We start from the raw sequence: 27035 nt of genomic DNA, 5'->3' as shown, positions 1-27035 counted from the left end.
TGTCCTTTACACCCCTCTGGCAATGTGAAGGAGCCTTAAAACTTTTACACCTGTTTTATGCTCCTGTGGGAATTCACAAAAACAATGGGAACAATTCACTAAGCAGGCAGGCTGCTACGTTCTGCTCTGCCTGAGGGGACAGAGCCTGCCCCATGCCTACCTCCTCAGAAACACCCTGAAACCCTGCTCCTCCACACTGAGCATGCTGCAATAGCAAGCCAGAGGGACAGAGTGTCTCTCTCTCTCACTTGCACAATTGCCGAGTCCCTCCCTTCCGGTGGTGGTTTATGTCTCTATCGGCTGCTCTGGGCACCCGAGCCAACCTGCCTGTGCTGCCGGTGAGGGGTGCATGACCACTCTTGCAGCTTCCCTTTGCTTTCCCATCAGAAATCATTTTTCTGTGGGGAAGCAAAAAATGTGTGGGGGACATGAATTCTGCGCACACACAGTGAGGCAAAATTCCCCCAGGAGTATTTCAATACTTTTTGTCTTCCCAAAATGTAAATGGCAATGTGTAAATCATTTTGAGTGCTAGTGATCTGTGATAGACAACACACTTGTGTTTTCAGTTATGTGTTTTTTTCCCCTTTTTTATTGGTACTACCTTTAGTTTTGAATACTGGGAATCTCAGGCTACAAGGTAATCAGACCTCACAGCCTGATTAAAAAATAAAAAACATTTCTTAATTTTTTTTAACAATAGCGCAAACTATTTTGAGAGAATACTCTAAAGCAGTGGTCTAAAAATAGAATTACTTTAGCATCATTAGACCTTTGCTTCCGTTTAATGAAATTTCTCTGTAAGATTTATATTAGGTTTACGGGAAACTTTTAATAAGACTTATGCACTTTTGTCTTGTTTGTTTATTACCAAATAATCCCAATTCATATCAATTGAAGAATATATTTAATTGTATTTCCTGTATTTTTTCTAAATATGACGAAATTAAAACTTAAAAAAAAATTGTGCTTTTTTTGTAGTAGATGGGAATGTTAAAATAATCATGATAGGTTGACCATGAAAACTATGTTTACTTTCAGAGAGAACAGGAAATGAGAATGGGTGATATGGGTCCTCGTGGAGCAATAAACATGGGAGGTAGGGATCTGAAGCAAATAGGCTTCTGTAATGTAAGACTACAATTCTTTGGGACTGTACATGTTACTCATTGGTATTATACATTAGTGACGAGCTAGTAGTAAGGAAAAAACATTTTAATGATAGGTAATATAAAATCTCATCCATTTTGTTTCCGAATAACTGATTCTAGCAGTAAGTATCTATTTACTGTACTTGCATTTTATTATTTTAGTCTCTGTGTGGAAGAAAAATTTAGATATTTACCAAGTAGGAAAACAGGAGAAGGCACTGAAGATGATATCCTGAAAAATGTTGTTTGATGGAAAACGTGAAAGTTTCTGCTGTTTATAATAAGTCTTGTGGAAAAAAAACATTTTGTATCTGAATACAAAAATTTAATGTATATTTAGTTAAACAGATTTAGAATAATTCCGTTCATGGCTTTGTTAGATCACTTCTTGGTGCTATGTTACTTAACAAGAAGTTAAATACTTGTTGGGGACTAAACTTTAATAATTTTATCCCAAGTAATAGCTGCAAATTGTCTTGCATTTTCATTGTTGCCATCAATGATATTGTCACGGTTACAAACGTGTTTTTATTGACTGAATGTTCAGGCTACAAATATAAAACTATTTTGTGTATATATAGTATGGGTAATCACCATTTATATTTCATACTGAATCAGTCAATGTGGAAAAAGTGTTCAGTTAGACTAAGCAGAATATCTGCTTTTAAACTACACTAAAATTCAAGTAGTATATCTCTTGAAGAATCAATTCTATTAAAATATATTAATCATGAATATGTATTTTCACTGAGCTTCATAATCTTTGATTAAAACAAATCTTGAAATAAACTTGAATAGTATTCGTTAAGGAATAAAATTGTCATACCTTTTTAATTTTAAATTATGTCTGATCTGTATATCATTCATCTTATGGCTTTTAATACCTTTTGACACTTGGTAAAGAAACATTCTTTTCATTTTCAAAATAAGCTGTATTTTACATCTTCTCTATAGTGCCTTTTTAAATATAACAGGCTTGAAAAATTAAATTTGACAAGTATACTCTAAACTTGAATCATAGATTTACATTAATATCTAATCCAAGTTCTAAATATATTAGTGCCTATTGTCACATACACTAATAGAAAAAAAGATTTACAACTTTAACATACATTTTTAATGGCAAATGAGGTTATCATCCAAGAAATGAATAATAAGAAATTCAAGAAGGACAGTTCAGAAAAATAATGAGCTAGAAACGTAACATACCTAAAAGACCATTAGTCTTGGATCTAATACTCAAATCATTGAATATATAATTACATTTAAAAAGGGATTCTGCTTGTATTTATTAAACTGAATATTCTTCAGTTTCTTAAATAAGAGCTACAACTTCCCACGGTGTAGCTCATAGACTTATACTAGAAAAGCACAGTCTGTTTTCTTAGTAGCGTTGCAATAGTGATGCTCTGTGCTGAAACCACAGTCCTAGTTGTATATGCACCTATTGAGTCAGCTGTGATACCAGCACTGAGCACTGCCAGTACTATAGGCAGTTTGCTGCTACTGTCCGAAGATGCATGTGTGTGCCTGTTATGACTCAAGCAGTAGTATTAGCCCCTCCCCTTTTCTTTTTCTATCTGCTCCTCTGGAATGGCAAGAGTTAGCAGAGGATCCATGGTATGCTCACAAGGATGGATACTCCGAGCAGACTGTTCTTATGGACAGAGATGTCTGCTTCTCTCCATCCCATGAACTTGTCATGCTGATGGTTGAGTGAGAAGCTCCTTACGCTCCTCTTATTCCCTGCCCTCTAGTGCAGCATCTGTCTGTAGTGGATCAGGGAGACATTTGCCGAAGTTCATGTGGTGGAACAACCCTTCAGAACTGTGATGAGTTCAAACTTTTCTTTAATTAAAGACTAGTTCCTCTCCTCCAAATCTTCTAACAGAAAGTCCTGTAGCACTTAGCCCTAGTACCACAGATCCTTTGCAAAACCTTTCCCTCCAGCAGAACTAATATAAGAGGGTCAGGGTGAGGCTGATTTTAACACTCCTCTAGTATCAGAATCATGCACATACATCTTTGGGGGCAATGATTCACTAGTTGATCACTGTGATAACGAGCAGTCAGTGCTAATAGCACAAAGGAAGTGTCATGTACGTATGTATAGTAGTAGCAGTATGATAATAGTTCTGAATGACCTATTTACAGTTAATGCATTTATTATAATTTCTTCCTAACATGAAAAGTGGTAATCTAATGAAGTATGGGAAGGACTTTACTAGGCATTTCAGTCCATCCAACATGTTTGATCCTTGGATTGTATTCACATACTACAATGATGGACATGGTGTAAAACCCTGGAATTTGGCATATTTTCTTCTGTTTTGTTTGTCAAAGAAAATGGATACATATAGTTGGCTGAACAGGATGGATTGTCCATCTGAACAATACTGTTTCATTCCCATTCTATTTGGATTTTTTTACATTACATCTCATATGTCTAATTTACATACCCAAGTTTTTTCTTCCTTATAATGCACTTTGCAAATGTATACAATTAGTCTTACTGTATCTGCTGATTAGTTTAGTTGTTACTGACAAATGAATCATATATGGTAGCTGAATTTTTATTATAGATAAACTTCCTGTCCACCTCAGATTGCTGTTTCTTTTGTTTTTGCTTCTACTTTCTTACCTCTTACTGTTCCAACCATGGATCAAAAGTTTTAATGGTTTAGTGTTAAATGTTCCATTTGTTTTGTTGTATCTTCTTAATTTCAGAATCTAATGATGTTTATAATATTAGCCATAAATCTCTTTACAATCCTTTTCTTAACTTTCCACTATCCAATACTTCTGTAAAAGACCACATTTTAAAAAGGATTGGAAAACCTAGGGTTTTCAGTATTGCAGTTGATTTGTAATATGGAATAAAGTAAAGTGTTGCCGTTTCTGATGTAAGGTGCTTGAAACCTAAATGGCCAAGTTGTGTAAAAGTTGGCCAGTTGCAAATTGACTAATTTTTCTTGTCTATTGTAATTGTGTATATTACTCACAAAATATTAATACATTTAGTAAACTTTTGTGCAAAACCAGTAGAAGTACATTTATTTGCATACCGTGAGGTTCTCAAATTAAAGGAAGAAAATGTTTTCGTTCAGAAAGCAAGTTGTAGAATAAAAAACACTTGAGCAATAACTTGAAAATGAAGATCAATTTAAAAGTAGATTGAGATAAATGTACAGTCTCAAAGAATAAAAGCAACTTTTATATTTCAAGTAATGGAAGTCTTGTATAGTTGGTTTCTTAAATATTATAAATTGTTTGTTGCTTCTTGGAAAATTCAGATAGGACAGCTCTAAGTATAGATTGTTTTGCATAGATGCGTTTAGCCCAGCACCTGCTGGTAACCAAGGTCCTCCTCCAATGATGGGTATGAATATGAACAACAGAGGAACTTTACCTGGCCCTGCACTGGGTCCTGGTCCTTCCATGGGACCAGAAGGAGCTGCAAATATGGGAACACCAATGATGCCAGATAATGGAGCAGTGGTAATGTATCATTATAAAACTTAATTACTTTGAACAGTTGTCATGTCTCATGGCACATCTTTTGCACCAAAGTTAACTTCACACTAAAGTGACTTTATAGTATCACACATTTTTAATCTAGTGATGATACTTACCTAAAAACATTTTTAGGAAGTTTTTTAAAAAAATGTTTTGGGTCTGTTAAAAGCAACTGATAGGTAAATCTTTTATATGCTTAAATTAAATATTTTTGCACAAGGAGAATCTTTTTCACTTTAAAATCTATTGAGGATATAAACTAGGAATATTGAAAATCCAGAATTAATTCCCCCCCCCGGAACAGGGATGATTATCTTCAAATGGAAATGTAGCTATTAGTGGACCAGTCTTCTAAGAAGTTGTCTGATCCTTACTTAGTCTAAAATTGTCACTTGTAGTAGAACTGTGAATGTAAAATCTATCATGTAAAAATACATTTAATCTAGCAGAATCTTAATTTTCTTATAGGGTATCCTGCATGTGTTAAATATACTTAAATCACTACACCTCTACCTCGATATAACACTGTCCTTGGGAGCCAAAAAATCTTACCGCGTTATAGGTGAAACCGCCTTATATCTAACTTGCTTTGATCCGCCGGAGTGTGCAGCCCCGCCCCCCTGGAGCACTGCTTTACCGCGTTATATCAGAATTCGTGTTATATTGGGTCGCGTTATATCGGGGTAGAGGTGTATATTATGTTACCTGTTCTCTATTCTGTTAGTTATGAAACTAAAATGTATTTATTAATTTTACTCTGTTATGAGGTTTATTTTTCAATAACACCAAATACAATTGTGATTAAAGATGTACATAGTGTGAAGATACCTTTGTGTAAAATACTTTTAAAAATTATTTTAGTATATAAACTCATTATTACAAGGGCACTGGCTAAAGCACCCGTAAGAGTTATGGCGGTGATTACATATCATTGTAGAATAGTTACACCAGCAAAAATTATGTGGAATAATTGATGTACCAGGCTACGAAAAGTCCTATTGTCCAGAAGTTCAGGGTGACCAAAAACCTGGTCTGGACAGTTGGAATTTACTTACTGAACAACAGAAGAGCTCCTGGCCTGCACTTAAAAGGGATGGTTATCTTGGCTTTGCCCATTAACCAGTGCACCCTCTTTTCTTATCTAATATCTTTTGGAGAGAAACAGCCATCTGTTTTTAATAACTTTTTAATATTACATATTTTCTGTGTTTCTGGGTGAGTGCATGTCTGAGGGGATGTTCTGGTGGCACTATATGAAGAGTAGAACAGGCAGCTTACAGTATTCCATGATGGCTTTGCTGGAGCACTGAAACATGTAGCTGAATTTTTTCCTTCCTCTATCTGTCTCCTCAAAGGAAAATTAACTTGAGGAAACAATATATCACTGTCTCAACAGCTGATTTGGAGAGGTAGATGCTGACAAGAATGCATGCTCCTTCAATACTAGACTCACATTTTTGACTTAGTGCATAATGTGCACTGAACCTAATCTTTTCTAGTGTGTATGGAGAACCTCTTTCACCTTCAGGACTTTTACTATCAGTGCCCCAAGATAACAGACTGTTGCTGGTAACTACTGCACTGATTAAATGGGCCTTTCATGCATTTGCCAAAGTTTTGGCTTCATTGTGCTCACTGAAGTCATCTTCTCCAAACTGGTTTCTTAAAGAGGGAGAGCAAAGGAGAAAAAAGGGTATATTAACTATTGCAGTGATTCAGCAAAACTGTTGAACACAGAAAAGTCCTTATTCTGCTTGCTCAGTTCACCTCTAGAACACACCCTTAGGGTTGCATAATAAAAACTGCTGGATATAATGACGCATCAGCTTGATCAGCCTAAAGCTGAAAATTAAAACTGCTGACGTTTCGAAGGAAATGGGAGTTTAAAGAGCAGATTAAGTGGATGATTTGCTCATCTGGCCCTCTAATTTTAATAATTCCTCTTTTGGCTTTGCTCAGACATTTGGGGTTTTTTTGTTAGATGGTGAAAAGAATGTAGCTGGCTAATCCTTGTGTTCTCCTCAAAGGACTGTAATTTAGGCCTGGTCCACACTACCCCCCCACTTCGGACTAAGGTACGCAAATTCAGCTACGTTAATAACGTAGCTGAATTCGAAGTACCTTAGTCCGAACTTACCGCGGGTCCAGATGCTGCAGGCAGGCTCCCCCGTCGATGCCGCGTACTCCTCTCGCTGAGCTGGAGTACTGGCGTCGACGGCGAGCACTTCCGGGATCGATTTATCACGTCTAGACAAGACGCGATAAATCGATCCCAGAACACCGATTGCCTGCCGTCGGACCCGGAGGTAAGTGTAGACGTACCCATAGAGTATTTGCTCTTTGGTGGGTACAAGAAAACAGAGAATGGGAGATGGAGGGAGGGGAATCCAGTTTTCATTTTCAATTTCAGATGGACATGCACCTAGAATTTTTTTTTTTAAGTGCAGGTCATATCAACATCTTGTTATTGATGTAGACATAACCATAATTTCATTTAAAATAAAACACCTCACTTTGGCTTTCATAACTGTTGGACAGCCATATTTTCTTCATGCACAACTAAATTTAAGATCCAGATTGTCATTGGAAAAATCACTTTAAAATGTCCTAGCTTGGCTCAGACCTTTACCATAGATAATAGTCATAGTTCATTTTTCAGTCTAGAAGTAGAAATCCTAATTAAAATACCCATCATTAGCTTATAATTATCTGAAAATTAAACCAGCAGTAAGAGTTACATTATTAGGAGTATGGGAACTTTGCATTAGACAAGTCATTCTTTCATGTCTGGGTATATTCAATGTTGGCAAATTTGCGTTGATTAGAAACAAGATTTTATTGAAAGTACTGTTATATTTTAAAATTAAATACCTGTGTAAATAATTATCTCCCAAAAATTACCTAGAAGGGGAAAAAACGGAGCACTACAGCATTAAGAATTAGGGGCTAGATTTTCAGAAGTGGTTAGCACCCAAAATCTGGCCACTTCATTTAGGTGTCTAAAGGGGCTGAGCTCTTTCGGAAAGTCTGACCCAATATGTAACAGTACATATTATATCCACATCATATTTAGATAAAACTTTTAAAATGTTAGTGACTAGAGTCCTTATCTTGCAAATGCTTATGTTTGTTTAAATTAGAGTACTTAGATGTATAAATATTTGCAGAATTGGGGCCTAAGAGAAGACTTTTAAAGGAGGATTATGGTACCCACATCTGTATTAGTTTATATTTAACTTTAATATGGTTCAGGGAGATAAATAAAATATGTGGCCTAGAACACTAATCTGATTTTTATCTTACATCTGTATTTCAAGTTGGGCTACATTTAAATCTGTCTGAAGAGACTTAAATGTATAATATTCTCTGATGGGAGAAGCTTTATTCCTTGAGTCAATAATCTTTGGAAACATTGAAGCTACAACTCACAATCTCATTTTTTTTTCTACTTTGACAATGCTTCAGTTTCTGAACAAGCTAGTGAATACAGGAGCATTAAAATACGGGAAGATTCACATAAAATGTTTGCTCCCTGTCTTCTAATAGACTAAAAAAATATGTTTACTGTTACATGGAGGATAAGTACAGCTTTGTGGAGAGGCAAGCTTTAGAGTGTAAATTTAAATTATATGTTCTGTAGAAGTGGTTGCTGATGCAGTCTGAGTGGGATGCAGCTCTTTAGTATTTATTTGTTTAATGTACCTTTGTCTTAATTTTACGAAGTTGGAGCATAGCATTTAATAAGCTTTTATTTTCAGCTCCTTTTTGAATAATAACTAATTTAATTGCTCCTTTCTTCCTTCTATGTATGATCCTGATTCTGCTGGACTATCTGCCGAACTTCATGACAACACCACTTGGGGTTTTGCCATTTTTGTTATAATTTACATTTGGCGCATTCCAAATGGACTTAATATTCATTGTATGTTGTTAGCATAATGAGAGATTCCCACAAGGAGGCCCATCACAGATGGGTTCACCTCTGGTTAGTAGAACAGGCTCCGAAACTCCTCAGCCGCCAATGAGTGGTGTAGGTGCCGTGAGTGGTGGACCTGGTGGCTTTGGTAGAGGAAATCCAGGGGGCAACTTTGAAGGACCTAACAAACGTCGCAGATATTAAAACTTTCTTTCATTCCTTACTGTTTAGAAAATTCAGTACAAATATCCGGTGGTATGCCTTTATAATTTTTAGCTGTTATCTGGAAAGCAGTTTTATTGTTAATGTAGTCTTTAAAACAATTTCTTTTGTAATTCCTAAACTTTTTTGTATTCCATCTTAGGCTTTGTAGTGTAGAGCAGAAATAATGCGCATCATTATGTAAGTCAGCTGTGTTTGTGACTTCCATAAAATATCAATGTGTGACCATGCTGTAAAACTTGTGCAGTTATTTGATCACAATAAAATATAAAACAAATTACTTAAAAGGATTTTGGAAATGTTATTACAAATACTGATGGGGAATTTTAAGTTTAATTGTAAACAGCTTCATTTTCATTCATCTTAATACTTAGGAATTCCCACCTTAAGTGTGAAGAAAATTCCATACTTAATCAACTGTAAATGTGTGGAAATAGAACTGTAAGTTTCAATACGTTATGAATACTTGTTATAACAAGTGATTGAAGCTAATGCAATTTTTGAATGGTATCCCATTATATATAAACCCTTAATGATCTGTAAAAAATACTGTTAACCTATTTCTCACCTTCCTTGTACGAATTTAGTCACAATAGGATTGTCAACAAAATATGTTGTGTTGAATTTTTCAAATAAATATTTTGAACCTTGGAAAATAACTTCTATCAGAAGGTAAATCTTTACCTGTGCTTATTCATTCATAAAATGCAACAAATGATATTAAGGATACTTGACACAAAATAAGGTTTTATAAAAATTAAGTTGTAATTTCTGTGCATTTGTGAAATATGGTGAGCATTAGTGAATAGTGTTAAAGTATCCTGTTATAACGGATAATGCTACATTATTTACATCTAGTTTATTTAAGGCCTTTTACCAAGTTACACACTGGGCAAATGTGTTTCCCCTTCTAGCAGCTGGTCCATATAGCAAATAAGAATCTTCTACCAATGGCTTGTAAGAAGACACTATCAGTATCAGGAACTTTCCCATGTTTATTTCAGAGGGGGAAATCATCTTTGTTTTTCCAATTTATTATTGCAATTACTGGTATTTGCCTCCAGTGGAGCATCAAGTATGTTTTATTTAGAAATAACTAAATCTTAATACCAGTTATTCTAGATTTTGAAATGAATAATTACAATTTGATCATTTAATTAAATTTATTCTGGATAAAAATGATTTATCGAAGTGTAAGACTTAAAACCCACACTTCCAGCACAAGTACCCGAGAGCAAGTAATGTGACAGAATTATTGGGAAAGTCTGTTATGATAAACAACTGGAACGACCTATTAGATTATCTAGTCCTCTGTAAAGGCAAGTGGGTCTAAATCTTGGCTGCCTTGCACTTTTTTGTCACTTTCGCCTGTGCAGAATGGGTATAAAATCCTACCATTTTGATTTGGGATGATTTGCACCCATTTTGCACAGGTAGAACTGACTACATGGGGATTTGTGTACACACAAGTTGCACTGGTTTAAAGGTATGGTGTTACACAGATTAAGTTAAACACTTTTAATTCAACATCACACCTTTTAGATAAATCAGTGCAATTTCTGTATGTAGACCAGGCCAAGGTTACAGGGCAGCTGATAATTGGGCCCAAAGGCTCTATGTCATGTAAACTTTCGATATAGAGGTGTGGTGATCTTGTTGAATTTCTTTGTAAATAAATGGATAACCATTTAAAATTAGAAGTAGTGCTGGGAATTGAAAAATACTTTTATACACACCGTGTTATTGAGTTGCTTAAGGGAGATATTAACTGATTGCCACAAACATAACACAAAAATCAAGAATACTGCTCAGCAAATTTACAGCTATGTAATTTATGACCGGTGTAGCTAAATCCATTAGCAACTTCCTTTCTCTTAGGCTAGTGCTGTATTTTGTCTAACAGCACAAACTTGATTCAGTTTCTTAGAGTTTGCTATGCAAAACGATTAGTTTGGTTAAAAGTTTAGTATATTTTTGTTGCATGCTACAAATTGCAAAAAAGAATACCCATTCTTAAAAGTAAGCTGCGCCCAATTTACTGAGCATATTATCCTTAAACTTAACACGGTGAGAAACATTACTACTTGTCCTTAAATTAAATGTAAAAGCTTTCCTAGTTGGCACTCATTCATGATGGAAAATGACATTTGTAACAATTGTAGGGGACCAGTGTTGGAGATTAACTTTCAGGCTGCATTAGTTGAAGATTGCAAATTTGCCTAAAGATTAAGAAATATATTATTTTTACATTTAATCTGGCCAATGATAAATATTTTTCAAGTGCTTGTTTAAATTTATAATTTGAATGAGAGGCATAGTGAGATCTTCATCAATTGATAAAGATCCAAGAGTTTTTTGTTGTTTTTTTTCCCCAGTAGGGGGTTTCATTCTGAGTGTCCTGGCCAAATCCTTATGTATTATTCAGACTCTTGTATGGCCATCGTAACTGTAGTATCTGAACATCTTCCAGAAGCACATAAAGCAGTGTAACAAGAATCTGTCATGTGGTTCGTTCGTTTTTTCTTCTTCCACGAGGAGAAATTGTCTTTTTTCAATATGTGGTGTTACACTGATTGTACTGTCTTTATTAGCAAACGTTAGGTCAAAGAAGTTCACCTTGCACTTAGAAGTGAGGTTTATGGTACATTTCAATTCCTGTGGGAGTTAGTTCCAGTGTCTTGAACTGGTCCCCCCCAAAAAAGTCTCCTGCACATCTTTGTGGTGGGTAGTTCCGTGGTGCCTGAGGAGTAGAGCTGTTGTCTGCTGTATGTGTGCCCGAACAATAGTGATCTTACGTGAACTTTTAGGTATCCTGGGCCAAAACCATTGACTGCCTTAAAAATAACATAGATCTTGAATTTGACACATTATTCTATGAGAAGCTATATTAGAGAATAGAACATAGGTTTGAAGTGTGTGCAGTACCTGGGTTGTTGAGACAGGCTGATGCATTCTGTGCCACCTGGAATTTCCTGAATGCTGACTGCTTCATGCCCAGGAAGGTATCATTCTGTAGTCCTTTGGGAAGATGATAAAAGCAGGTATAACTAAGGCCAGTTGTAAAGTGGGGGTCCTAAAGTATTTGTTTAAAATGGTAAGTAGAGATGGCTAAGGCTGCTGGTGTGTTGACTGCCTGTCATGCTTATCAGTGTTGTCTCATTGTTTCCTTTTACTACCCTGTCTATCCATCTATTGTCTCTTGTTTTATACTTAGATTGTAAGCTTTTGGAGGCAGGGACTGTCATTTTGTTCTGTGTTTTTGCAACACAATGGGGTCCTGCTTCATGACTATGGCTCCTAGGCTCTACGGTAATATAAGCAATAAATAGTGGTAATATATATTTTTATTCTGTAAAGGAAATGAGAATTTATGTAATTCACATAATAGTTGTCTACTGTAATGTCCTTGAATTATACATGAGGAATCAGAAAGATGTTCCTGAAATTTCTTTCCACAGTGACTTAGTTTATCTTCCTGTAGTGTTGTCCAGAGGTTTGGACGGCATTAACGTTCTATTTAAACAAGTCACAAAACTTGGGTGAAACTACCACACTTTTCATTTTGATAGAATACAACAAACTTGAGAGATTTTGGAGTCATTGAAAGCTATTCTCTGTACTATTGTGCTGAAAACTGTTAGTAATATTTAATTTGCTGCTCTGGAAAGAAAAGGAAAGATAGCATCCATGCAGAAGAGGACACAGTACATATGTACAGGTTTTGGAAGAAATATTTCAATTATTCTTATTGTAACACCATTTTTTCCCAACTATCACAGGCCTTGATGCATGACAATGTGTGGCATGCAGATGCCACATTTGAGTCTCAGTTACTTTGGTTTAAGGAGGACTATCTGGTGTACATATTGCGACTTGGATTTTCATTTTTGAGTTCATTACTATTTAGTACCTACCTGCCCAGCTTTCTGGTTCTTAGAAAAAATAATTTTTTTATTTGGAAATTAATTTTTGTGATTCAGATCCACTAGGCTGGATTTCTCACAAAACAAAATATTTAGAAGAACATCCTGAAGACCTGTCCAGATGAGTGAAAGTTCCTGAACCTATCATGCTTTTTTATTGGCTACATGTCTTTCAGACAGAAGAGATCCAGTCGGACATAGAGATGCAATAGAAGTAGAAACCAAATTTTCTAAATGACTGACCTTTTCTCCTTCTCTTATTTACCATTTTGAATATTGTACTAATAAGAATATTGTACTAAGAACGTGTCCTCCTGAATATAATACAAGCTTTGTAATAAGATCAAGTAATCTGAATAGAAATTCAAAATATGAAGTTTTTACATAGTTCACTGACATAATTACTTAACTCATTATAACATATACTCTTTTGTTTCAGCCCTACTCTTAAAGATATTTTTCAATATATTTCACTGTTGCCCCTTACCTCATCTTCACTTTTATTTCTTAATCATCTTCCTGGCTTGAAAAAATAGAACCATTTTAATTGGCCTTTCAGTTGGTTTCAAATAGTTTTTGTGAAGCACTACTTTCTTAAATAATTCTTGTATTCTAACTGGAAATAACCTCAGGAGTTATGAGAGACACAGCAGTAACTTCGTGTGATAGAAAGTAGGAAGTCCATTGTTAAAACGTGCTCCATACTTGCAAAAGTAATGCACGTTTTTAGAAGAGGTATGCTCATCTGACTCCTGCTATATAATGCAAGAGCTAGGTAAGATGTGATAATATTACTGTGCTTTGCTTGTGATGGGGAATGGGAAAAATTTATATAATGAGCAGGTTGTAGGAAAGCAACTTTTTGATACAACTGTTTAATCTACTATGTATATGTTGTGTTTATACAACAAGGAGAATGAAAATTCCTTTGAAATCCTGTTTTCACATTTTAAACAAATTGTGAAGTAGGCTTCTGAGTCACAAAGTGAAATAAGTGTCTTGTATCTTCTTTCTAGGCTACCAACTATCATATGTTACCTTTATAGCAAATGTCTCAGAGACTTTTCATTATTTAGATTCAGTAATTTTTACTAAAATCCATTTGAAATGATATGTACAAATGTAACAGTCAGAGAATTGCATAAAGAAACTTGCGGTATTATTTAATCTTGTCTATAACTTGTATTGAATGTGTAATTTTGATTCTTGTAACTCTCAACATAAATGATAGACTTTTTATCTTTTATGGATTTTTTTAATAGCAGGGAATGTCTTCTCACCAATGCATTGTGCTGATATGAAGAATTAAAGCATAAGTTTATCAATAGATTTTTTCATAGAACATCTATAATCTTAAAAGCCTCACTTCAGCTATATAAATTTCAGAGCTTCATTTCACTTCTGTGACAATCCATGAGATGTGATACTTTTACCATGATTAATCAATCCATGACGAACTTTTAACTAGTAAAACTTCTGTTGTAACTTTCTTAAATATAATAAACTGAATTTTGAATTCTGTCATGAACAATACTTATGAATACATTCTGAACATACAGAAAGAAACCTTTAATATAGATACATCTTTTATCTGCGTTTTCAGGAGGATAGATTTAATAGGTCTTTTCCATCTTAAATGTACTTTTATCTACAGTAAAAGGTAAAATCAGATTTAAAGTTTATATTTTAAAGCATTTTTTATGTTCCTGTTTTATAGAATGGTTCTACATTTAAGTCATGCAGCATTCAACAGCTGGTTGACATGGTGAAAAATCCCTTTGTCTTTTGTGCTGTCCCATTAATTGGAACAAAATGCTGCTGTAATCTCCAGCAGTAATCAGAACAAACATAACCTTGGTATTTCATGCACACACATCTGTGAGTTAATATATTTTACTGGTGCGTAGTGAATTTATTGATCTAAAAACTTCTAACTGCGTAATTATTTTAGTGCTTTCATATCTAACTCTTGTAGATCTGACCACTGTCAGAAGACAGGATACTGGGTTAGATGGACCATTGGTCTGACTCCGTATGGATGTTCTTGTGTAGTACATTGCTGTGTCATTTGATTCCTTCATTGACTGAGAGTACTTATTTCTGCTATCCTGCTGGATGTGGGGCATAAGTGTTTAATTTTTTTAAAAATGCAGTGAATATGGGGATATTGTTATTGCCCGATGAAAAAGGTTGAATATCTTGAGAATAACATAAGCACAAACAGTTCTGTGTGTAAACTGCAAAAAGTGAAAAATAAACAAACATGCAATGAAAATAAACCAGGACTGTGGTTTAATTTTGTATTTATATCAAATATACCACCATATACTTTTTGAAGTTTGTCATACATGAAAGTTTATAGGGAAAAAAATTGAACCAATTACTGTCAGGGATACTTTTCCTGTTAGTGTCTAAAATACTTGGTTACATTTAAAAAAAGTTCTTACACATCACTCTTAAGGGGCTGGTGGGTCAGACTCAGTTTCATGGCTGAAAGTTTTTTGCCCACAAGAGTAACAAAAGATTCAGAAAATGTAATTTGAACCCTCTCACTGTCATGTCCAAATAGTATGGAATATAAGACTGTCCCTACTGACCCTATTATAGTTGAAAAAATGTGAACAGAATGGGGTACAAGAATATAACTCGGGAGTAAAAAAATTTTTAAATCTGGATACTGAATAGAGCTGGGATGTTTTGTAGCCAGGGTCTGCAAATGCCCAAGCCCAACTCTTCAGCCTATAAATTCTAATCATATGGTTAAAGGGGAAGCTACAATATTATTTCAAGTGAGGATGTTTGAAAGAGGCAAACTAAAGATAAGTAAAATTTCAGCTTTCTGCATACCCATACATGTTTACCAGTTAACCTAGGTAGCAGGGAAAATGTGTTATCAATAGTCTGAGCCATAGAAGATTTAAAAAGGATACATGAATGTTCATTATAAAATAAGTTATTTCTGTGGCTAATTATCCGTACTCATTTTGAGCTCCCCACTATGCCTGCTCTCTTGGTTTTCTTAGTATCCATACTGGCTACATTAATTCTTTGATTAGTGAATATTAATACTTCCTCTGTGGTTAAAAAGATATATGTTTGACTGGCATATTTTAATCAGACTGTTCTTGATGGTCCAATAGTCCATATGATTATTGTTTTACAGTTTTTCTATTTTGTTATTTCCCAAGGAGTTAAATCAGACATTTTACTTACAAACATCTCAAATGTCTATAACCACCCTCCCCAGCATCATCTGCGTCCGCCATCCATGTTGTTACTTCCCTCCTCTTTTTCTTTAGTACTTCATATTTTAAAAAAAGATATTCTCTGGCTGGAATTGTGCTCCTGGCAAGCCTAGATATTTGTCTAGCATAAAATTGAAAGAGTTCCATGTAAACCAGCTACTTCACTGTCAAAATGTAGTTCCAATATAGTCCCAAACATAAGTGGCCTCATAAACTGCTAGTACATGTGCTTCATGTAAAGATTTTTCTGTTAATTAGAAATGATTAAGCAACATGGACATCTAAAATCTAAATATTCATAAATCAGCCTAGATAGCACGAGTGAGCTGTTTATCAGCTATTACTGATTTTTATTTCTGGGTAGATCGTCCATCTGTTTGACTGAAACTATAAGAAAGCTGTTTTCAGTCATAGGTAAGAAGCTTTTTGCCTGTAAGTGTCCTCTGTCCACAGTAAATAAATATTGTATGAGTAACTGCCAACTTTGTGTGTTAATCTTTTTCTGGTTCAGCGCCTATTGTGCAATAGGAACTATGAACTATGAAAATAAATAAATATTCATTGCTATCCTGTCCTGTTTAAGTGTCTTTTCAGTACTATCAGACAAATACTTGGCTTAGAAATGAGTTGGGAGTTTCAGTCCCATTCTTCATCTTCAAATGTCCACATTACAGAAAAATCATAAGTGGTACTGTTAATGTCAGTCTCAGCAGAGGTCAAGTATTGAAGGTGTGGAGCAGGGGTCGGCAACCTTTCAGAAGTGGTGTGCCGAGTCTTCATTTATTCACTCTAATTTAAGATTTTGCATGCCAGTAATACATTTTAACATTTTTAGAAGGTCTCTTTCTATAAGTCTATAATATATAACTAAACTATTATTGTATATAAATAAGGTTTTTAAAATGTTTAAGAAGCTTCATTTAAAATTAAATTAAAATGCAGAGCCCCCCAGACCAGTGGCCAGGACCCGGGCAGTGTGAGTCCCACTGAAAATCAGCTCGCGTGCTGCAGGTTGCCTACCCCTGGTGTGGAGAGTTAATTAACTTAACCTATAAATGGTCCCTCCAGAATTTGCTTGTGTGCTAGCTGTGGGAGCTTGCCTATTCACTGCCTGCACTTTTATTCTATTTGGGGGGGGAAAAAAGCTTTGATATTCAAAGTTCGCAATATATTATTTGTCAAGAATGCTAAAATTCATGTGAAATAATTTTTTGTGTAAGAAATATAGTAATGTTAACAAATGAATGATTCATAGACTCCAGGCCAGAAGGGATCATTATGATCATCTAGTCTGACACGATATGTATGTAATCACTTGGGGGATAAAGTATATAACAGGTAAGATACAGTTTTAATCAGTTTGAAGCAAAAACATTTAAAGGAAAAGTTACAAGAAGAGAACGGAGTATAATATGAAGCAATAGTTTTATGTCCTCTATTTTTGATGCAATTTAGACTTCAGACTCCTAGAATTTACTGCATTATCAGTAACTGTTCTGCATCTGAACCTGTTTGGAATAACCAGTGCTGTTAGAAGTAATACAAAGAATAATATTTTTGATTTAGTGTTGGGCAATGTGATTTTCACTTTTCAAAGTACAATATTTAGAGATCAGAAATCCAATTTATAAGAGAATTACAATGGTATATCAACTTGTAAATTATTACAATAATCACATTAACAAATATTCATATTTTAAGTATTTTGATTTACAGTAATGAAAGTGATACACAATTTAACTTCATGTTGGCATGAGCTGTGAATATTCTTGTAGAACCTTTATAATGTCAGTTTACTGTTGCCATGTTATGTCCATCTGATGTCTGATTTTGTTTGCATTTTTGCATTAATACAATTTCAGCACAATTAACTGATATACACTGTGTCCAGTGTACATACATCCTACTCACCCATAGTTTTGAATGTTAATACACTAGTGTGGGATCAGGTTGTTAGAGCATTTATTTCAACTCTCCTACTAGGACTTACTGTACTAGTAACTATGAGGTTTTTATTGCTAAACTTGCTTTCCTTTTTCCTGTGAACAATGTACATTTTGTGGATGTTGAATTTATTGCACCTGAGGATGGATAAAACATTGATTATTTAAAAAATCAGATTTGTATTTAAATTGGATTTAAAATTAAATTTATACAGATTTTTTAAAAAAAACAAACCGATTTAAAGTTGACAACTTATGTTAAGCTAGTATTACCAATTTTATCAACTCTTTTTAAGTTTTAAAAACACCTTATACAATTAAAGAAATGGAGCCAGACTGGATGAATGTTCCTCACTAGATACATCTCTCAAGTCTTCCAATAAAAAAGTGAGGTCAGAGTTAGGATTAAAACAATCCTTGCCTTTCATTCTCCAAAATACAATCCTAGACTGTGTTGACATCTATATTTATTATAATTTTAGTTTATATAAGATCTTGGTGGTGATGGGGCTTTTTCTGGTCATTTGCTGTTACAAGATTTTATACTGCCTTCACAAGAGACAGAGCAGAAACAAGTCTTAATTACCACTTAAGAGTAAACCTGTTAAAGGTGAGCAGGAATATGAATGTAGAGTGAAGGAAGCATAAAGTTCATTGAAAGATTTGCTAATTTAGCACCACTCGGGGAGAGACTGATGTCACAAGAACAAACCATGCTGTAATCTTGATAACAGCTTTATGTTCTATTCAGTTTCCAAACAAACCAATGTATCAAGTTAAACAAGTCTGTAGATTTCATTTGCTCTTATGACTCAGCCTGAGATAAACTTCTGAATTGAAAACTCTGTGTGCCCTTATAACAGAGAAGTTTTCAAGATGGATCGCAATGCATGCTAAATTATACTAGAATCAAACATAAGATTGGAGAGCATTCCTTGTTTTGCATGATGGCAGTATACAGTGAAGGTTAGAAAAAGATAGCTATTAAGCATTAGCTCTCACTTCACTGTCTATTCTACATACTGCTTCATAGATATGTTTATTTTAAATGTATAGTCGATACTTTTTTTGAGTAGTGTCCCTGTATGTGCTCCACTTCAGGTGCACCTGAGCCCTATGCCTTTGATTGACCATTTTTGGTAGTAGTGCCTGTCCTGCCTGCTCATTTACACAGCACACATTCTCATGCCTGGTGCTGAGGCTGTGTAGGCAAACTGCCCTCGGTTCCTTCAGAGTTCCCTTTGGCGTCTACTGTGTGCCTGTTCTCTAATATTTAGCTTTTTCTCACTTAATTACCTTATAGTGATAGTTGTTGGAACAATTGTTCCCTTTGGGCTTTTTTCCCGTAAAAAAGCCAAGTGTTTTATTCACAGAGACAGTTATATAGTTCAGAGATTTTCCCCTTCCAGGGTTAAATTTTCATTAGTTTTTCTTGGGCCTGCTGGGCTCCCATTCAGGAGGTGCCTCTCCCATGGTGAGGCTATTCCAATAAGTGATGGACATTCTCAGTGCCTCTGCTGTCTGGATGATACTCGTATCCCCAGTAAGTTCAGGATCTGCATTTCCTTCAAAGATAGATTTAAAAAAATAGAGAAAGTAAGTATCAACTCCTAATGATGGAGCAAGCTCTAGGTCCTGCTTTGGATGTAGGAGTGGAGGAGACCCCCCCCCCCGCCATACATAGAACTCCCAGTATAGCTAGTGCTCCGTTCACATCAATGTCTCAGTCACTGGAGGTAGGTGGTACTGTGGCACAGAGTACATCTATGGTCCTTATCTACATCTGGCTCTAACAAGGAGGAGGAAAGGAATAAATCTCATGCGCAAATATGGCTATTTAAATTATAACAAATTATATTATTTAATGAGCATCTGCCAGAAGAACATCAAGACCAATTTAAATCTATTATACCAGAGGGTCAGCTCCTGGCAAAGACATTACTCCAGGCCCCCTGGGATGGGGCACATAAGACAGCATAGTCTGATTCCACTGCAGTGGTTATGAGAAGAGCATCTTGGCTATAGCTGTCAGGCTTTCCAAGAGAGGTTCATAGTACTGTCGAATCCCCTTTCACAGTTGCAGTCTCTTTGCAGACTTGATGGATGCATCTCTCCACGTTTTAAAAGACCCAAGAGCCACACTGTGATCCCTTGGGATTTAAAGATCTGTAAATAAAAGATTTAGTAGGTCTGGTACTGCACAAAGAGCATACCAAGCCCTGTATTCAACATACCATAGGCCAGGGATATTCAATTATTTTTTGTCAACCTTCACATTTCTTGGTGAAGGTATAGTAAAAGTTCAGTCTGCAGAGAAAATAATAAAAATAGGTAAATAAAAAATTTGGGGGGGTCTATACAAATGCGTCTGGCAGTCTGGATTTGGTCCATGGTCCGCCTGTTTGACTACCTCTGCCCTAGACCCTTTGAACCCACAGCCAAGAGATGATCAGATGTTATGTCCACCAAATGACAGTTTTGATGGCTTGGTTGAGAGTCTCAACCATCCAATCAACAGAATGGAGGGTGGAAGCCAATTTTAGATTTCAGGTCTCTTGACAAATATGTAAAGCAACAAAAATTCAGGATGGTGACCCTGGCAGCAATAATTCCTTCATTAGAAGTAGGAGATTGGTTTGCAACTTTCAACCTACAAGAAGCATATTGTCATGTCACTATTCACCCTTTTCATTTTCTAATAACTAACACTACCGATACAGGGTGCTCCCTTTAGGCCTATATTCGGCACTGAGGATATTTTCAAAGATTCTGGCAGTAGTTGCCGCTCACCTACATCATTTGGGTATACTCGTTCTCCCATCCTAGACAATTGGTTGATCAGCGGCGGATTGTATCAGGAAGTGTTGATGTCAGTAAAGATCATGTGTTCCCTGTTTCCCAGCCAGGGCCTTCAAATCAACCTTGAAAAGTCCATTTTGACTCCACTACCATGTCTAGATTTCACAGGAGCTTTCCTGGATGCAGTGACAGGCAGAACATATCTACTGTTGAGCAGATTTCTCACACTAGTGAATCTCATCTCAAAGATTCAGGGTATACCTCAAGTAACAGTAAGAGATTGTCTCCAACTGCTGGGACATGTCAGCTTGTGTCATTGTAGTGCAGCATGCCTGATTACACCTCCAAAGTTGACAGGGATGGTTTCAGTTTTCAAACCAAGCAAACACAGGTTAGTGTCTGTTCTCCAGTGGGTTCTCCAATCACTCAATTGGTGTAAAGTCCAGACCAAAACCTGTGTAGGTGTTCCGCTCTTGCAAATTCCGCCTACTGGAGTGATATCAGATGCTTCACTTTTGGGTTGGGTGGGCACATCTGGGACCTCATAAGGTATAGGGAAAAGGGTCATTATAAGAACAGCTTCTCCACATCAATCTTTTGGAATTGAGAGCCATCAAAAATGCTTCCTTACGCTTTCTACCGCTAATCAATTTGAAGTCAGTAAAGATAGTGACAGACAACTAGGCATTCATGTATTATATCAATCGTCAAGGAGGTGCACTTTTCCCAACTGTCGGTGCTGTAGCAGTAGAACTCTGGAATTGGTGCCTAACCAACAACACAGTCACCTCAGCATCTTACTTCCCAGGTATTCAGAACACCATGGCAGACGACCTCAGCATACATTTCTAAATTACGAATGGGAACTGAAGAGTCCTCCACAAGATATTCTTACCCTGGGGGTTCCCGCAGGTCAATCTGTTTGCCATAGCAGCCAATACAAAATGCATCAGGTATTGCTCCATAAGAGGGCTCGATCCTCAATGCATAAGAGGTATGTTCCTCATCTCATGGACAAAAGGACTTCTCGGTACATAACCACTGATACCATTTATTAAAGGTTCTCAACAAGATCAAGCCAGAGTCATACTGATCGCACCAATGTGGCCAAGACAGGTCTGGTATCCCTATTTGATCAGATTAATCTCTTGCGCTTTGTGGAGGCTATTGGTCAGTGCTCATCTACTGACCCACGATGCCAGTCGATCACTTCACCCCAACCTGCAGATTTTGAGGTTACAAGCATGGTTCCTCAGTGGTTCTCGGTAATAGTGATACCCTGTTTGTCAGAGGTACAACATGTTTTATTAAATAGTAGAAAAGAATCTACAAGAAATACCTCTAGAAAATGGAAACAATATTATCTTTGGTGTAACATTCACCAGATGTTGCCAACTCGCTCTCCTCTTCCCAGGGTATTGGATTCCCTATTGGAACTGAAAACATTGGGTCTTTCTCTAAATTCCATAAAAGCTTTTCACATACCCATAGGGGTTTTTTCACTCTTCACTTACCCAGCTATGGCAAGATGTCTAAGAGGTTTATCAAATATCTCCCCACAAAACAGAGATCCTACTCCAAGCTGGGACTTGAAGCTAGTACTTACTTGCCTTATGAAACACCCTTTTTAGCCACTAGCTACATCTTCTTTGTTAGATTTATCAAAGAAGACAATCTTCTTGATAGCAATAACTTCTGCCTGAAGGGTGAGAGAATTGGGGGCCTTAATGGCAGACACAATATTTACAGTATTCACGAGAGAGAAAGTGTCACTACAGGTACTTCCCAGGTTTTTTGTACCTACAGTGTCCTCAGAATTTTGTATTAAACCATTCATCTCTCAGATTTCCCCCGCCCCGCCCAAACCACACTGGACTACTCAGGAAACCATATTTGATAGCCTAGATGTCATGAGGGTGTTAGCCTTCTACATGGTTAGGATCAAACCATTTAGAAGATCCCTTAGACTCCATCCATTGCAGACAAAAACAAAGATTCAGTAACTTCAGAACAGGTTATCAAAATTGATCTCCGGTTGTATTAAGATTTGTTATGACAGAACTCGTGTTCAACCCCCCTTTGAGAGTGGTAGCACATTCCACAAGAGCACGATCTACATCTATAGCCTTACTTAAGGATGTACCAATTGCATACATCTGTAGGGTGGCAACTTGGTCATCTGATCATATTTTGTCTAATCATTATGCTTTGGTACCTGCAGCAAGATCAGATGCTGCTGTAGGCATAGAATATCAGGATTGGAAGGGACCTCAGGAGGTCATCTAGTCCAACCCCCTGCTCAAAGCAGGACCAATCCCCAGACAGATTTTTGCCCCAGATCCCTAAGTGGCCCCCTCAAGGATTGAGCTCACAACCCTGGGTTTAGCAGGCCAATGCTCAAACCATTGAGCTATCCCGCAATGCGGTTCTCTCTTCGTGTTGGACTCTGCTCCGAACCTGCCACCTCCTTAATGGGGGTATTGCTCACAAGTCACCTCAAGCGGAGAACCCACAGGGACACTACGCGAAGGAGAAATTCTGAGGACACCTTAGGTAAAAATCTTGGACACGTTCTCACCTTGTGCAATAACTGGAGTTTGAGATGTGTCCCCCTTTGGTGCTGCACTACCTGCCCTCCTTCCCCTCTGTTTCGGAGTCTCTGTTATGGGTCTTCATGGTGGAGAAGGAACTGAGGGTGGCTTACCTGTTCAGGCCCATAGAATCTTGGCACAGGAATGTGTGGGGTACACGTGCAGGCTGAATGGGCACTGCTACCAGAAATCTCTGATCAAAGGTGCACGGTACAAGCGCACCTGAAGTGGAGCGCCAACAAGGGGACATACCTCAAAGAACTCCAGTTACTGCTCACGATGAGTAACCTCTCCCTCCTTCCTCTGCTATGTAGCTGATACAGGCGCAAGCTATATAATTGATTTGACGCACTAATACTTGAGCGTTATATTGAGAACTTCTAATATTTTGAAAGTGAAATTTTGTTGAGTGCTATATCCAGTACCAAATAATGCTTACAGCAGTTCTGTACCTTTTGCTTGAAATATTTCAGTCTGGGTAACAGTTTTACAAATAATAGTTTAATCTTGAAACTGGTATCAGCTGATCTGCACTTGGGTGTGATAGGGTGGTAAGAGGGGAAATCAGGTATTTTTGCCTCTTTCAGACCATACATCCAGGGCTAGTGCTGGGGAAGGTTGTTTTGCCATGAAAGCACTTGACTTGGTCTGCCAAGGCATATGTAGGCATGGTAAGTTGCTGTTGGTTGAAGGATGATTTTGTGGTTAATGGCATCAGACCGGGAGTCAAGAGACTTCTGTTCCCAGTTCTGCCACTGACTTGCTGGTTAATCTTGGGCAAATCAGTCCTTTTGCTTCCGCTTTTGCCAGCTGTAAAATGGGGATAAAACGTACCACATTGCTGCGTTGAGCCTTTTTTCATAGACTGATAGCTTTTAAGGTGAGAATGGGCCATTATGGTTCTAGAATTTTATCAAGTAATTCTTGCATCGACCCCAGTAATTTGTGCTTGAACTAGAGTGTATCTTTTAGAAAGTCATCAAACATGTCTTAATTCATGTCTGCAAAATGCATTGAGATGCATAATAATGTTACTAATATTACTACTTTACTATTATCAGAACTTGAACTCACTTTATTGCTATCAATTATGACTTGATATTAGTGATTATGTCTCAAACTCCAGAAACTAAAGACTAAGGGTCAGATTTTTAAAAATGGATTTCAAAAGTTATTCCTAATTTATAGTTAACAGTTTACACCTATTTTAAAAATATTTCTAAAATAGTTTGAACATTGATTTCTGGTTCTAAAGATAGTGGCAATTCTGTCAGAATTCGTATAGGAAAAAAAAGCAAGATGATAAACTGTTGTGATGTTACTCTGATAGCTCACAACTTGCCAGGCTGTAAATGGATATAGCATAATAGTAAACCTGAGAGCCAACCGCTTCTTTCTAATGTTACGTGGGTCATTAAATTCTAGCCCTAATATTTCAGAAGATATCCAGACTTAACTTTATCACTTGTTCCTTGCTTTTAGTAGTGCTGTTTAGATGATGGTCCAAGGCTGAATATCAGTTGTCCCAGATTTTGTACTAGTGCAGGTTTTGTCCCCTGGGAAGTCTTAACAGAAACACATATATGCCTCCATCCCAACAAAATATGTATTTTGACTATTTATTTGAAACACATATATTTCATATATATATTTACATCTAGATGGACCTATAAGATGTAAAGCATTTGTGGCATACGCTCCCATTTATTAAAGATGCTTGTGTATTTTCTGTGGCTATCTTGAAATACTGGCTTAGTTCCTTGTTTCAGATCAAATTTAGAATTTTTTTCTTTTAAGATTATAGTAGAAGCTTTAAATAGTTATTGTGTGCTTATATCATGATAAAGAAATGAATTCTTATGAAATGGAAGAGACTGCATACGCTAGTGAAGCAGTGACGGGAGTACAGGACTTCACTGCAATGGAAATAATTTCTTTCAAAATATAGATCAACTGAGATAAAATAAAATTTGGTCTCATTTTTTGACCTATGTGAATTGGCATAAATTATACGCCTGCTGCTAAATGTGTTTCCTACCTGTTTTCCTTTTCATGCATATATGTATGTATTCTCAGTGTTATAATTTTAAATTAAGGATTTAAAAGATGGGGGTTCTTCGAATAAAACTTCTTGAAATTTGTTGATCTTTACAAAGACATGCAACACGGCCCTTCCTTGCCCTTCCCCTAGAACATTCATGTCATGGTTTAAGAAGTTGTAGCCCTACAAAGACTTTTCAAATCTGCTGTCATTATTTTGGAAGAGGATGTTAGAACACTGCCCTTACTTGGTACCTGCTGCAAAATGACAGGTAAGAAAAAATACACAGGAGGGAATGGGAAGCATTGAGTTTGTGTATAAAGCAGCAATATTAAAATATTCTGAAAATTATTTTAATACTTTAACATAAGGAATGCATTTAAATAACTTAAATATTGCTTACTTTGAAATGCTGACCTGATTTATGAAATACGGATAAACTCAGATTATCGGTAATTCAGATTATGCAAAATTCAGAACTATCTCCTGAACTATAATTTTGTTTTCCCAAATTTTATAGTTTGCTGAAATTCAAATATGTCCTCTTAGCAATTAAGATATCCAGGGTTCAGCTACACTTAAATACTTTTTGTATGCTGGAAAATTTGTGCTTGTTTTGTAATTTTTTACATAGTGTTACTAAAGTGTAAATACAAGTAAACGTTCTCCTAGACTTGGTCTACATACAAATCTTGCACTAGTTTAACTAAAATCAGTTTTAAAATTCATGTAAACTGGTACAAAACTTTTCATGGAATGACTTAAATCTGTTTGCCGAGTAGCTTATATCAGTATAGTTTAATTTGATAAGGGATTGTTTTAAATTATAAAACAGACTTTAGGTAAATCAGTGCAAATTCTGTTTGTAGATCACACTTTAATCTATGTTTCTGTAACTGGAAAAATCTATCATTCAAAATACTGTTGGAACATAATTTTTAAAAAATTCCTTAAGTTTATAAGCACAATTTTAAGACCATGATTGATTGCACTGACTTTAGGTCCTTTTCGTTCTAAAATTTACTGATTTATTTTTCATTTGAATCTAATGTCACAGCTACACCTCAGAATGTTTGCAAGTGAGAGATTACCATGTTGGGGAGAAGGTTGTATATTCTCAGTCTCCCTCTTTGAGCAACTTTGTATTTCATAGCTATCTAATAATAATATAAAATATAATGATATGCTTGTGTACACTTAGCAGTTAAGTGTAAAATTGATTGGTATTAATCACTGTGTGTGACCTTTTTGAATGGAGAAACCCTCCTTATTCCTTTCAAGATACCATTATCTCACATTGATAGTGTGGAAATTGTATCAAAGTCCCTTTGTTCATATGTAAAGTGTATAAAGAACTATTGTAAATACACACTGCTGTTTTCTAATAATTCCAACAGATATTTGTAATGAATTCTTACAAAAATCACTTGGTGATACATCAAAGTATTCCACTGATACATATTTTAAATCAACAGTCTGACCACAAATTTCATTGACTCAGCAGAATAAACCAACAATTCAGACTCATTTCTGCCAATCTTGAGATCTAGTAGACCCAGATTCAAAATTTACCCATTTAAGACCAGTTGTTTCATATACATTTATTTTAAAATATACCATTTGTTATATTTATATATATATTTTTAGGGGAGGGATAGCTCTGGTTTGAGCATTGGCCTGCTAAACCC

At 36.1% G+C, this 27035-nt stretch overlaps 1 protein-coding gene across 4 annotated transcripts in view; it reads left to right on the top strand.

Annotated features, from left to right (window-relative positions):
* Window positions 1-27035, top strand: part of PSPC1 (paraspeckle component 1) — a 94793-nt gene that overhangs the window by 54543 nt on the left and 13215 nt on the right. Inside the window, exons 7-9 of one of the 4 annotated variants that reach the window (XM_026653400.2) lie at window positions 1042-1099; window positions 4480-4649; window positions 8602-9085. The exons of the other annotated variants lie outside the window; for them this stretch is intronic. Of the exons in view, the coding sequence (XP_026509185.1) occupies window positions 1042-1099; window positions 4480-4649; window positions 8602-8787 (414 nt within the window). The 3' untranslated portion in view covers window positions 8788-9085. Of the gene's footprint in view, window positions 1-1041; window positions 1100-4479; window positions 4650-8601; window positions 9086-27035 lie in introns of those variants that run through there. 4 annotated transcript variants of the gene reach the window in all.

This window comes from Terrapene carolina, unplaced genomic scaffold (genome assembly GCF_002925995.2).
Source record: "Terrapene carolina triunguis isolate 2854851 unplaced genomic scaffold, T_m_triunguis-2.0 Scaffold138, whole genome shotgun sequence".
Lineage (NCBI taxonomy): Eukaryota > Metazoa > Chordata > Testudines > Emydidae > Terrapene > Terrapene triunguis.
Note: the sequence above shows the minus strand (reverse complement) of the source record. Positions and strands in the feature narration are given on the sequence as shown.